The sequence below is a fragment of the Delphinapterus leucas genome, chromosome 7 (assembly GCF_059928025.1).
Source record: "Delphinapterus leucas isolate spDelLeu-1000000601 "Yukka" chromosome 7, BTC_Dleu_Yukka2, whole genome shotgun sequence".
Taxonomy (NCBI): Eukaryota; Metazoa; Chordata; class Mammalia; order Artiodactyla; family Monodontidae; genus Delphinapterus; species Delphinapterus leucas.
This window is the reverse complement of record NC_143135.1, coordinates 14,937,658-14,951,366: the sequence shown is the minus strand read 5'-3', so window position 1 is coordinate 14,951,366 and position 13,709 is coordinate 14,937,658. Positions and strand designations below refer to the sequence as shown.

At 48.9% G+C, this 13,709-nt stretch overlaps 1 protein-coding gene across 2 annotated transcripts in view; it reads left to right on the top strand.

The window, feature by feature from the left end:
• The window catches only part of PRDM11 (PR/SET domain 11), an 81,212-nt gene that overhangs the window by 33,079 nt on the left and 34,424 nt on the right, over positions 1-13,709 (top strand). For both annotated transcript variants that reach the window (XM_089914898.1, XM_022592179.3), the window contains 3 exons: positions 88-212; positions 567-670; positions 1,254-1,516. In XM_089914898.1, coding sequence (XP_089771024.1) covers positions 94-212; positions 567-670; positions 1,254-1,516 — 486 coding nt within the window. In that variant the 5' untranslated portion in view covers positions 88-93. Of the gene's footprint in view, positions 1-87; positions 213-566; positions 671-1,253; positions 1,517-13,709 lie in introns of those variants that run through there.

Genomic DNA, 13,709 nt, shown 5'->3' with positions numbered 1-13,709 from the left:
ACCCCCGCTTGCCCTCTCTGCCACTCACCCCTCTTCCCCTGTCTCTTTGATCCTCTTCCTGTGGTGGTCCCGCCTTCGCGTCCCCAGGACAGAATGACTGAGAACATGAAGGAGTGCTTGGCGCAGACCAAGGCAGCCGTGGGGGAGATGGTGACGGTGGTGAAGACAGAGGTCTGCTCACCGCTCCGCGACCAGGAGTATGGCCAACCCTGGTGAGGCCTCAATGTGGGGACAGGCGAGCGAGAAGGGGGGGAGCATTGCTGGGCTGGGTTGATGGGAGACCCTGGGAAGACATCCCATGCTTTACTCATCTTCCATACTCTGCTCTGGGCAACTCCTAGGACCAGGGGTGAGCACAGGCTCTAGAAAAACCCAAGTAGTGGCCCAAGAAAGCCTGAACCCAGGTCTCAGGACTCCTACCTTTCCACTACCCACTGCACTGAGCAAGCAGGTGGGCTGGGGTTCCTCCACCTGCCTCACATCCGGTCACGTCCTCGGTTTCCCTGCCCACCAGCCTCTCACTCTGATCACTTTGTGCTTTCTCTACTGGCCCCTGTCCTGGCCAGCTCTAGGAGACCAGACCCCTCCGCCATGGAAGTGGAGCCCAGGAAACTGAAGGGGAAGCGTGACCTCATCATGCCCAAAAGCTTCCAGCAAGTGGACTTCTGGTGTAAGTGGAGCTTGGGGCTACTCTTGGCCACTCTGCGTGCCCTTCACCCCCCACCCCACCCTCCATCCCATCTCTGCTTAGGGAATTTGCAGTGAGGATACTGAAGATAGACACTCACCTATTATGTACCAGACACAGGTCCAGGCCTCAGTTAATCCTCACCATTAGCCACTGAGGTGTCCATTATTTGGTCCCATTTTCCAGGGGAGGACACTGAGACTTGGTGAGGGTTAAGTACCACCTGCGTCAGGTCCCACAGCTCACAGATGCACAGCTGCAATTCAAACCCAGACCTATTTGACTCCAGTCATGATCTTTCTTCTGTTTTTTCAAACTGGCTTCCTTGGTGTTGGTGGGTGTGTCCTTTGAGTCCCCAGGGAAGGGAGTGAGTTATCACTACTGAAGACTCAGGGGCCTGTGACTGGCTGGGGTGGAGCCAGGGCCGGGACTCCCGAGTCCCATGCTGTGTACTTTCCACTGGCTTACGCTGTCCTCAGGGTGGGCCTCCCATCAGCCCCTCAGCCACCTCCATGGGGGTCCTACCTCCCAACTGAGGCTCTCTTTCCTCTTTCCATCCCTCCAGTCTGCGAGTCCTGCCAGGAGTACTTTGTGGATGAGTGCCCGAACCATGGTCCCCCGGTGTTTGTGTCCGACACGCCGGTGCCTGTGGGCATCCCAGACCGGGCGGCCCTCACCATCCCCCAGGGCATGGAGGTGGTCAAGGAAGCCAGTGGGGAGAATGACGTGCGTTGCATAAATGAGGTCATCCCCAAGGGCCACATCTTCGGCCCCTATGAGGGGCAGATCTCCACCCAGGACAAATCAGCTGGCTTCTTCTCGTGGCTGGTGAGTGTCTCCCGGGCTGTGCCTCGGAAAAGGGTGCCACGAACATGGAAGGAAACCAGCAGGGGGAGCCATACGCTGGCCCAGCCTGGCCCAGAGCTTTTCTGCCATCACTCCTGGACACGTGGATGATGGATCTTGCTGTCCCCTTGCCCCTGTGACCCTTGGTAGCCAAGGGCCATGCGGAGGAGCCCCATCTGGCAGTAGTCAGCGGAATCAGTGGTGGGGCAATTTCTCCATGAACCCTCGTGCGTGTGTCTGGCGGGCCATTCTATGACATTTATGAAGGGTTTACCCCAGCCCTCCTCTGGAGTGGGTGACCTGGAGCTGGGACTGTGGGGATGCATAGCATGACGTTCAGCTAAAAAAGCAGTAATAGCCAATGCTAGAGGTAAAGCTTCCAACAAGACAGGCACGGTCCCTGCCCTCTGGGAGTGGACAGTCTGGTGGGGAGCACAGGCAGTGAACAAATACATGCACATGTGACAAATTGCTACTGAAGGGGGAATACAGGACGCTCTGGGTACACAGGGAGATGGCAGCGTTCACAGAGCTCTGGGATTTGGGGCCTGGAGCCTGAGTTCATCATGTCAGCCAGGTTTGCTAATTACTATCTAATGTGACCTTGGATGAGTCATTGAACCTCTCTGTGCCAGGATAATCATAGCTGATGGTGAAGATGAAATGAGTCAACGCTGCAAAGTTCTTAGAATCGTGCTTGCCTTTAGTAAGCACGCAGTGACTGTCAGCTATTATTGTTGTTCTTGGCCTACTTGAGGGATTTGGTCAAGACTTCCTCTGGTCTGAGACTTGAAGAATGAGTAGCAGTTAGTAGAAGGGGGATGGAAAAATGCTCCATGTAGGCAGAACAGCTGAGAGAGAGGAACCTAAGAAGTCCGGTGGGGCAGCAGCAGTGAGCCTGAGAGGCAGAGCGGCGAGAATTGGCAGGAGAGGGAGGTGGGAGCCAGATCATGCTGCGTTTCATAGGCCATGACAAGTGCATCCTTCGTCCTGTGGGTCAGGGGAAGCCATCGGAACGTTTCAAGCAGAGGTGTGACATGGTGGGTTGCAGAATGGAGAATTGGGATTCTAGGTAAAAGGCTGGAGTGGGAGTTCACATCTGGAAAGATGGTGGCTTAAACTCAAGTGCTAAAGGTGGGCACGTCTGAGAGAGATTTAGCGGGGAGAATCCCCTAGATTCGTTGATAGACAGGATGTGAAGGTGAGGAAGAGGGATTTTCAGATTCGAAAATTATCAATGATGACTTTCAGGCACCAAACTTGACCACAGATAGGGGGACATGGGACAGTAGAGAGAGGCAGGCTGGGGGTAGGAAGATGATTCATTTATCTTTAAATAAACACCTCTTGAAGGTCTGCTTTATGTCAAGCACTGGGCTGGCTCTGGGGACGCAATGGTGGACCAGATCAGACATCAGTCCTGCCCTCATAGAATTTACTGTGAGGAAGATGGAAGAAATTAAAGAATAAGATAAGCCTCAATAAATGTAACATTATGGGGCTTCCCTGGTGGCGCAGTGGTTGAGAGTCCGCCTGCCGATGCAGGGGACACGGGTTCGTGCCCTGGTCTGGGAAGATCCCACATGCCGCGGAGCGGCTGGGCCCGTGAGCCATGGCCGCTGAGCCTGCGCATCCGGAGCCTGTGCTCCGCAAAGGGAGAGGCCACAACAGTGAGAGGCCCGCGTACCGCACAAATAAATAAATAAATAAATAAAAATAAATGTAACATTATGACTCTGAAAGGTAACGGAGAGACAGTGGGGCTAGGAGAAAAGTGATCAACCAAGGGATTTGATGGGGCCAGGAGTCGGGGAAGGCTTCCTAACAGTTGAGCTGTGATTGAAGGAAGAGAATTCCCACCGGGTGATGATTGGTGAGGGGCATCAAGATGGATGGAGCACCATGAGCAAAGGTCCTGTGGCAGAAGAGAGCACGGTACGTTTGAGCAACTGGGAGGTCAGTGTGCCTGGAGTGCAGCCAACATGGGCCTGGAAGAGACAGCAGCTGGGTCATGTAGGGCCCAGTGGGCCAAACTGGGACTTCCGTTCTCCATTTTAAGAACAGCGAAAAGCTTTCATTTATGTTTTGAAAGGGTGACTTTGGCTGCAGGCTGGAGAACTGATGGGGTGGAGGCATTGGTCAAGAATGGACGTCTGCACCCCAGTCGGAGGACTGTGTTCGTTCTTGAAGTCGGTGACGGTGGAGGGTTGAGCTAGGGTGGGGCAGAGACATGGAGACAAGCGAACTGGTTTGTGAACTACTTCAGAGATGAAAGAGATTTGACTTGGGAAGAGACCTATTAGCCCAAGTAAGGGAGAGGGAAGTGTCATGAACAACTCCTGCAGTGTTCCTCTCCCTACAGGTCAGGAATGGTGAATTTCTGTGAGAAATGGGGAATGCCAGAAGGGGACTGGGTTGAGGGGAAGATCCTGATTTCGGTTTTGGGCTTGTTGAGTTTGGAGTGATGCCTTGGATATCTTGTTGAGTGATGCCAAGATATCCAAGTAGTGATATCAACTAGGCAGCTTTATATATATGGGTTCAGAGCTTGGAAAGGGCGACTGGAGATGTTACTTCATGAGTCACCTGTGCATAGGTGATCCGTGGGGCCAGAGGGCTGGAGGGCAGCCCCCAGGGAGAACGGGCTGAGCGAGAGGTGCAGCAGCCTAAGGACTAAGCTTTGAGGAACTTCAACGGTGAGCGGTCCAGCAGGGGAGCTCGATCCTGCAGGGGAGCCAGAGCAAGAGTGGCCTGAGGTGGGAAGGCCAGAATGTCCAACAATGTCCAACTCTGCTGAGAATCCAAGCAAGAGAAGGGCTCGAAAGCATTTACTGGATTTAGTGCCAGGGAAGTCATTGGTGACTTTAGCAAGAGCTGTTACTATAAGCCAGTGGTTGTCAACCTGGGGCAATTTATACCCCCCGCCCCCTTTCTGGGGTAGTTGGAAATGTCTGGATGTTTTTTTTTTGCCATCACAACTTAAGATGGAGATATGCTACTGGCATCTAGAAGTAAGAGGCCAGGGATGCTGCTAAACCTTTTATAATACATAGGACAGCCTCCTACAACAAAGAATGATCTGGCCTCAGTTGTCAACAGCACCAGGGCTGAGAAATCCTGCAGAAGAGTAATGAGATGGGAACCTCATTAGAATGGAGGTGACTGGTATAGTCACTTCTCAGAAGTTTGATTAGAAATAAGTGGAGGAGAGAGACAGGAAGGGTGATGGCTGAGGGAAGACTGGGGTCAAGGGAGTTTGTTAATGAGACATTAACTTCCTTAAAAAACCCAATGGAGGGAGTCCTGCTGAAGAAATGATTGAATATACAGTAGAGATAAGGCGTGATGGGTAGGCTTTTATATTACCTAAGAAGGTTCACATGGAGACACTGGTTGTAGAAAGGAAGTGGGCCAACATTTTGTCTGTCCCCGGAGGGATACCCTAGAGATTTGGAGCAGGTGAAGGGAGGTGACTATAGTAGGCCAAACAATGGCTCTCCAAAGATGGCCATGTCCAGATCCCTGGAACTTGTGAATGTGTTATATGGTAAAAGGAACTTTGCACACGTGATCAAGTTAAGGACCTTGAGATGGAGAAATTATCTTGGCTTATTGGGGTGGGCCCACTGCAGTTACAAGCATCTTTATGAGAGGGAGGCAGGAGAGTTAGAGTCAGAAAGAAAAGATTGGAAGACCCTATGCTGCTGGCCTTGAAGATGGAGAAGGAGCTAAGGCCTGCAGAGTCTACAAAAGGCCAGGAAACAGAGTCTTCCCTCAAGCCACCTGAATAAAACTCAGCCCTGCCAACACCTTGATTTTAGGATTCCTTACTTCCAGAAAAGGAAGACAATAAATTTGTGTTGTTTTAAGCCACCGTGTTTGTGGCCGTTTGTTACAGCAGTAGTAGGGCACTAATCCAGTGGGCTTGTGTTTGGGGGCACATCTGCTAAAATGTGCAGAGAGCTGGTAGCCTGAGACTGAGGAGAAGGCGAGTTCAGGTTGGGATGGGTAGAGATGGAGGTGCCCTCGAGATGCCCAGGTGGCGCTGTCCCGAGGCACGTCGGTGTGTGTGGGTCAGCAGCCGAGGGCAGATGCCTGGGTATGGAGGGAAAACCAAGCATATAAATATATGCAGCTGAAGCCCTGGGAAGGGTTGAGCGGTGGGGTCAGTGCTGCAGAGGGCGAGAAGCTTGAGGATCGAGAGCCCATTGGCACACAGGTCTTGGTGTCCTTGGCAGGGGCAGTTTCACGGGTGGAAGCCACATTGCCGTGGATTGAGATGTGAGTGGGAGGTGAGGAGGGGCAGCCAGCAAGGGTGATTGGCTGTTTTCAAAGTCTGGCTGCTCATTGAGCAATTATTATATGCCAGGTGTATACCACATTCTCCCTCAAAACAGTCCCACAGGTGGAGGTGGCTGCCCTTCTCGTTCAGATAAGGGAACCCGGGACTGAAGAGGTCAAGCAAGCAGCCCCAACTTCCGTAGCTGGTACCTGTCAGACCTTGGGTTCCTTCAAAGACAGCATCCCTCCGTGATGCCTGGGGCTTTAAGGAGTTCCATCGTGGGGAGACATGCCTAAGGAGGGGGAGCAGTGAATGTGGTTATGTGTCCAAATTCAGTCTATCCTCACAGACACAGAGCAACTCCCATGCACTGGGCACTGAGCAGGAAGTTCTGGAGGTAACACAAATACAAGAAGTTTGCTCTCTGTTTTTTGTTTTTTGGTTTTTTTTTTTGCGGTACACGGGCCTCTCACCACTGTGGCCTCTCCCGTTGCGGAGCACAGGCTCTGGACACGCAGGCTCAGCGGCCATGGCTCACGGGCCCAGCATGTGGGATCCTCCCGGACCAGGGCACGAACCCGCGTCCCCTGCATCGGCAGGCGGACTCTCAACCACTGTGCCACCAGGGAAGCCCTGCTCTCTGTTTTTACAGAGCCTTTGGTTCAGCCACAGGGAGCGGGGACTGAGGTAGATGGGGAGGCAGGAGGCCTATTCCCAACCCAGAGTTTTGCTGGTGATTGTGGTTCTGCAGTAGGCTGTAGGGGTAGGCAGAAGGGGAGTTGGTTTTGGCTGGGCAAATTGGGGATGGGTTTTGAAGGATGGGTAGGAGTTCAGCAGAGGAGGCTGATGCCTTCTCAGCCTGCAGGAAAATCTCAGGGGAGAAAAATCTAGCGTCATGCCCAGGGAAGGGCTAGTAGGGTCCCCTTCTTTCCCATCAGAGTCTACCCTTTGGGACAGCCCAGCCGGGAAAGGTTGGAGTCTCTAAAGCAGATAGCTTCCCCAGGTTCGTGGCCTGGCATGGGTCCAGGTCTGGAGAAAAGGGATAATAGGAAGCTCTGGAGTTTGCAGCGTGGTCATAGACCAGCTCCATCTGTTCGTGGCCTGTCGTTCAGGGACAGGGCTAGAGGCAGCAATGTTGCTTCCTTGGAGGTTCCTTCCACGGGCCTCTGAGCTGCGGCATACGCATGGGTGCAGGGACAGTATGGCTGGAGGTCGCAGGACCACGTGGAGGCTTTGACCTTTGTGATGCAGAGAAGTGAGAGGCGTTGAAGCCTGTGTGTGTGTGTGTGTGTGTGTCTGTCCTCAGTTGGGGCCTCAGCTGGGGAAAAGCAGGAATGAGGAATGGCTCTGCCTGCTCAGATGATGGGTTGGCTGAATGGTGCGAGAGGGGGAAAGGTGGGCTGAACGACGGCCCTGACTTTGGACCAGGATCCGGAAACTCCACATCCTAAATAAACTGCATTCATCTGTCAAATCCTGTCCCAAAGCTATACTTGTCTGTTCTTGACCTTCTGCCTGCCTTCCGAAGCTCTGGCCTCCGTCCAACACAACACATTTCCTTCCATAACTCAGTATATAGAGTCCCCTCCAGCAGAAACGATGGTGGTGCTACAAGGATAAGCATAGCCGCTAATGCTTATTGAGCGCCTACTACGTGTCTGGGTCTGTGCTCAGCACTTCACAGGATGATCTCATTTGATCCTAGCGATGCCCCTGTGAAGCAGGCATTGTTCTATCCATTGCACAGCTGAGAAAACTGAGGCCTGGAGAGGACGAGTCATTCTGCACAAAGCTAAACGGCTAGTGCGTAGCTGAGCTGGGGTTCAAACCTGGGCAGTGTGCCTCCAGAACCCACCTTCTCATTCGGCCTCCTGGTCCTCTCCACCTCCCTTACTTGTCGGGCCTATGCCTACATCCTGGCCTTGGTCGACTCTGTTCCACTCATCCTTCCTGCCCAGCACAAGGTCCCTCTCCACCTCCCCTCAACCTGGAGGAAAGCTGGTCCCACTGTGTACAGTGTGCTGCAGGGACAGGGCCCGGGTTGAGATGCACCAAATGGCCATTTCCACTTTGCATCTCTCCTTCATGGCCTGGCCTCCTTGGAAGGAGTTTTGCTCTCACTTCTGACTGTTTAGAAAAGAAATTCCCCTTCCTCTGCTTACTCATCTCACTGGAAATCATAGACTCCATAAGTCATTGCCAAGGTTGCCAGGCTGCCCCCAGGCACTGCCGGCCAGAGACGATGCTGCAGGCATGAGATGCTTGGGGAGCGCCAGGCAGCCATATGGTTTGGTAAGAGGCAGAGAAAGAGGAGGCCAGCACAGGGTTTCTGTTTCAGCTTTTCACTGAGACCCAGTCTGGTTCCAGAAGGGATTTAGGGCAGCCTAGCAGCGTATATCAAATATAACATGATAGCATATTAAAACTGAGAGAGAGAGAAGAAAGAAAAACAAGGGTGGAGACCCTAAATGGAGCCAGGAATGAGGCTAAAAATGCATACCATAATGACCTGTGTGTGCACTTTTAGCTATAGAAGGCCCCAATCCGGCAGCCACTGGGGAAAGGCAAGCCCGCTTAGCTACCAGTACTTTCTGGCCATAACTCGAGAAGTCCCAGGTAGCTCCCGAGGAGGTCTCCTTTTCTGGGTAGAGACTGGATGGGAGATTTCCCAGGCCTCCTTATAAAGAAGACACTGTGTGGTGGGATTGTTCCCCCGCAGTCAGCCAGCCTCTCTGCCTGCCAGGCTCCTACTGTTCTGGGGAGAAGCAGACGTGAAATGGGGTTTCAGTGTTTTCCATTTCAGCTTCCATCGTAAAAATGGAGATTTATTTTAAAACTTGAAATTGGATGTGCAAAAGCTCATGACGCCCTCCAGAACAGAGTCTGAGAAATCCCGAGTAGCTGGGATAGATGAAGTGTGAGCAGACAGGTGCAACAGTGCAAGATGTCAGCGGGAGCAGGGGGTGGGGTGGGGCTCAGAGAAGGGAAGAACAAGGGGCTGGTCCAGGAAGGAAAGAAGGCCCATTTGAAACAGGTTGGGCTTCTGTGTGTGTGTGAGAGAGTCTGAGCAAGTGAGTTTCATGCTTGTTTGTTAATTTCTATTAACTCTTTATTCTGAAAATTTCAAACTCTACAGAAGTATGAGAATAGTATGATCAACAGCCACACACCCTGCATCTAGATTCGCCCGCTGCTAACATTTTATAACAATTGCTTCAGTCTCTCTCCATATATCTACCTATAGGCACGTGCACGCACGCGCGCGCGCACACACACATTCTTTTTCGTTGGGTTTTTCTAAACTGTTTGAGATGTAGTTCCAGACATCAGGCTTCATGGGCTATGCAGTGTCTGTCACCGCTACCCAGCTCTGCCTTTGTGCCATGAAAGCAGCCGTAGACAGCACATGAATGAATGAGCGTTGCTGAGTTCCAATAAAACTTTATTTGTAAGCACTGACATGTGAATTTCATATAAGTTCAAATGAAATTCGAGTTTCACAAGTTTTGAAAATCAAATGAAATTATACGAAGAAAAAATTTTTTCAATTATTAAAAAAACAACAAGCAAAACCACACTTAGCTCACAGGCTGTATAAAAATAGATGAGGAGCTGGATTTGACCTGCCAGCAGTAGTTTGCTGACCCCTGTCCTGTATAATCACAATATAATTATTATATTCAGGAAACTTAACCATGGATACAGTACTGTCTCGACTACAATCCATATTCAGATTTTCCCAATTGCCTTTGCGTAACGGCCTTGGTAGTTCTCCCTCCATTCAGGACCCGCTCAAGCATCACACATTGCATTTACTTGTCGTGTCTCATTAGTCTCCTTTATTCTAGAACAGTTTCCCTGCATTGTGTTTTCTCTTTCACGATATTGCTGCTTTGGAAGAGTTCAGGACAGTTGTTTGTAGAACGTTCCACAGTTTAGATTTGTCTGATTGTTTCCTCATGATAGATTCAGATTATAGATTTTTTGGCACAGAGGGTGTTTTGTCTTTCGCACTGCAGATAGCAGGAACACGTGATGTCCGTTTGTCTTCTCTTTAACCCAGTGCTTTTAGCAACTATTGTTGATTCTTGCCTGTATCAATTATTTTTCATGGTTCAAAATGATTTGTAACCATTCCTTCTACACTTACGACTTGACATTCTTCTGTTAGGAAAAAAAAGTGCTCAACTTTCTCCCCCACCCCATTCCTTAAAGTTATTTTTAGTATCAGTATGGACTCAAGGATTCTTTTTTTTCTTCAGTGTGTTCTGGTCCATTCCCGTCATTATTCATTTTGAGCTTTAAATTGCCCTAGATTTGGCCAACAGGAACCCGTTCAGACTGGCTTCTTGTCCTTCTTTTAGTATGTCCTTACTTCCTGTGCAAAGAAGTTCTTTTTTTTTTTTTTTTTCCATGCCACGTGGCATGCAGGTTCTTTAGTTCCCTGACCAGAGATCGAACCCGTGCCTCCTGCAGTGGAAGCTCAGTCTTAACCACTGGACTGCCAGGGAAGTCCCAAAGAAGATGTTCTAGCCGTCTCTCTTAGGAGCTCTAATTTGCTTTAGTGAGAAATGGTATTTAGAATTCAAATCTCTGGGCACTAGGTGTGTGCATTGCTCCTGGGGTGTCCTTGCTTCTAAGCCTGAACTAGGTTTTGAGGGATGTGTTGAAGTGAGTGGCCAACAGAGTCAGGAAATGAGGGAACACGGAATCACAAGCAGTGGGCATAGCATGTGCAAAGGCCCAGGGGCACATGTGTAAGTTGAGGTGCGGAATGGTAATGGGGTATAGCAGAAGTACAGGATGTGCTTAGAAGGAAAAGTGGAAGATGATGCTAGAAAAAAGTTGCTTTTCTCATGTTCTAAGATGTTATGGATCTTCAAACACTATTGATTCAATATCAGCTTTTCCAGGAATAAAAATATGTACCTCAACCCTAAGATTCCTCTTAATATCAGAAGCATTAAATGGCTTGGCTTGTATAACTTTTATAAATGCTGGTAGTTTGGTTACTGAATCATGAACCAAACCAAAGATATCCCCCCCCCCGACCCCAAATATAATATGCTAGTGAACTAGTTTTGGCTGGAACTGAGTCTGTAATTCTCACACTCTATTATATGGAACAAAAATAAAGCATGAAAAACTATCCTGAACTCTTCTGAATTTTCACTATAAGCCGGCTTCTAACTTGACCTTCAACATTCCTTGTCTCCTCAGCACTTCCACTGCAGTTGTGTTTCGCACTCTTGTTACATTGAGGCCACTTTTAAAAATATATGTATATATTTTACTATAGTTACTGTGCTGTACATTACATACCCAGGAGTAATTTATTTTGACCACCTTTCCTGCATTTTGACAACACCCCACCTCCCGCCTCTGGCAATAACCCGTTTTCTGTATCTATGAGTTCAGGGTTTGTTTGCTTGTTGTTTCAGATTCCACATATAAGTGCGATCATACGGCATTTGTCTTCATCTCACTTATTTGTCTTAGCACAATGCCCTCAAGGCCCATCCATGCCATTGCACATGGCAGGATTTCCTTCCTTTTTATGGCTGAAGAATATTCCTTTGTATATCTATCCACATATTCTTTATCCATTCATCCGTTGATGGGCACTTAGGTTGTTTCCATTTCTTGGCTGTTATAAATAATGCTGCAGTGAACATGGGGGTGTAGATATCTTTTTGTGTTAAGTTTCCATCGGTTAAATACCCAGAAGTGGAATTAGTGGATCATATGGCAGTTCTATTTTTCATTTTTTAAGGAGCCTCCATACTGGTTTCCATAGTGGCTGCACCAATTTACATTCCCAAAACAGTGCTCAAGGGTTCCCTTTTCTCCACATCCTCGTCAACACTTGTTATTTCTTGTCTTTTTGGTGAAAGCCATTCTGAGAGGTGTGAACTGGTGTCTCGTTGTGGTTTTAATTGCATTTCCCTGATGACTGGTGATGTTGAGCATCTTTGCATGTGCACTTTGGTCAGGTGTCTGACTTTTATTCTTTATGGGGTCCCAGTGTTACATTAATTTTATTCTAAAGTTACTTTAAAAGGTTTAAACATTAAAAACTAGATAAACACATTTCTTATAGCTTTTAAACAACTATAAAACCGAGACAGACTTAAAAATATAAAATGAACAGAACTATACAAACCAACATAATTCAAATGAACAAAATCAATGTCCTGTGTTGGATAACGTTTTACTGAAACTAACGTGCTGTTTATAGGGTGAATACTACTTAGACACAGCTTCTTCCGCATTTGGCATGCCTGTGCTTTTGTGTGCCACGTGACACTTTTCTTTGTTTGTCTCTATTTAAAACACTGGGAAATCTTTCATTAATGCAACTGCCGCGATGTTTCTTAGTCTTTGCCAGAATGCATCATTTACATATTAAACTTGGTATCTGTTCTTTTTTCATCGGCTCATGGCAAGTAGTCATAATTGGTGTTGTACAGTCAGCTGTTACGATGGGACAAGCAGTGGAATAGAATGGAGCTCTGTAAACTTTTTGTGTTAAGAGGCCAGATAGTAAGTATTTTAGACTTTGCGGCCCATACAGTGTCTGTCACACTACTCAATCCTGCCATTGCAGTGTGAGAGCAGCCGGAGGTGTGTGCGTTCCAGTAAGACTTTGTTTATGGAGACTGAAATGTGAATTCCGCGTAATTTTCACATGATGAAATAGTCTTCTTTTGATTTATTTTCAACCATTTAGAAATGTACAAACCATTCTTAGCTGGTGGGCTGTACAAAACAGTTGGGGGTTGCTGGATTAAGCCTGCAGGCCCTGGTTTGCTGACCCCTGGCGTATAGAACAACAATCATTGAGCCCTGCTGGGGTATCTGCTGGTTGATTGCAGATCCTCATTGATTCTGGTGTGTCCACTGGTTCCCTGCGGTTGGGCTGGTTTAGTTGGGCTTGGCTGCTCACCGGGGGCCAAGTCTGCTCCAAGTGTGTCTGTTCTGGGCCCAGACTGAAGAAGCAGAGGCTCCCTGGGGAAGCTCTTCTCATCCCGGAGGCAAGCCCACCCTCACAAGCACGTTTCAAGCCCGTGTCTGCATCATGCGTGTTAACACCCCATTGGCCAAATAAGTCACGTGGCTGAACCCAAGGTCAAGGAGTGAAGAAGTATGGGCCACCTGTAAGACAGAGTCTAGTGCGGAGTCACACGGCCAGGGTGATAGGGAGGGGCGAGAGCTGCGCCAAGAATTCAGTCTACCACGGGTGCCAACTCAGTCACAAGCACAATACTCTTTTTTAATTTTTTTTTTGGCTGCGCTATAGGGCTTGCGGGATCTTCGTTCCCAGATCAGGGATCTAACCCAGGCCCCCTGCGGTGGAAGCGTGGAGTTTTAACCACTGGACCACCAGGGAGTTTCCACAAGCACAGTACCCTTGTGGGGCAGAAATCTCACGGGGATTCCCATGTATTGATTTTTTTTTTTAAGGAAAACATTGAATTAAACATTCTTAGAACTTTTGGATCTTGAGAACATGTCCAAAGACCCGACTTTGAGAAACACTCATCTCTAGTGAACTTTCTGGCTTTAATAACAGGGGTTTGGGGGTTTCTTGGTGTTTGAAAATTCCTCCAGGAGAAGTCTTGTCTGATTTATACCCCCAGAGCCAAATTCAGCACCACTTAAACCCCGGTGGGTCCTCAGCAAATGCTAGTTAGGGTTGGTGGGCAAGCATCATAATAATAGCAACAACAATTGCTGTTGTTCATTGGGCACTGAAGGATTTGTGTGTCTTAATTCTTGTATCCTCACAACCGTTCTATGGGATAGGTATTATCATCCCCCTTTTACAGACTGGGAAACTGGGGCTTAAAGGGCCAGGTTACTTGTCTGAGGCCATGCAGTGTGGAAGCAGGT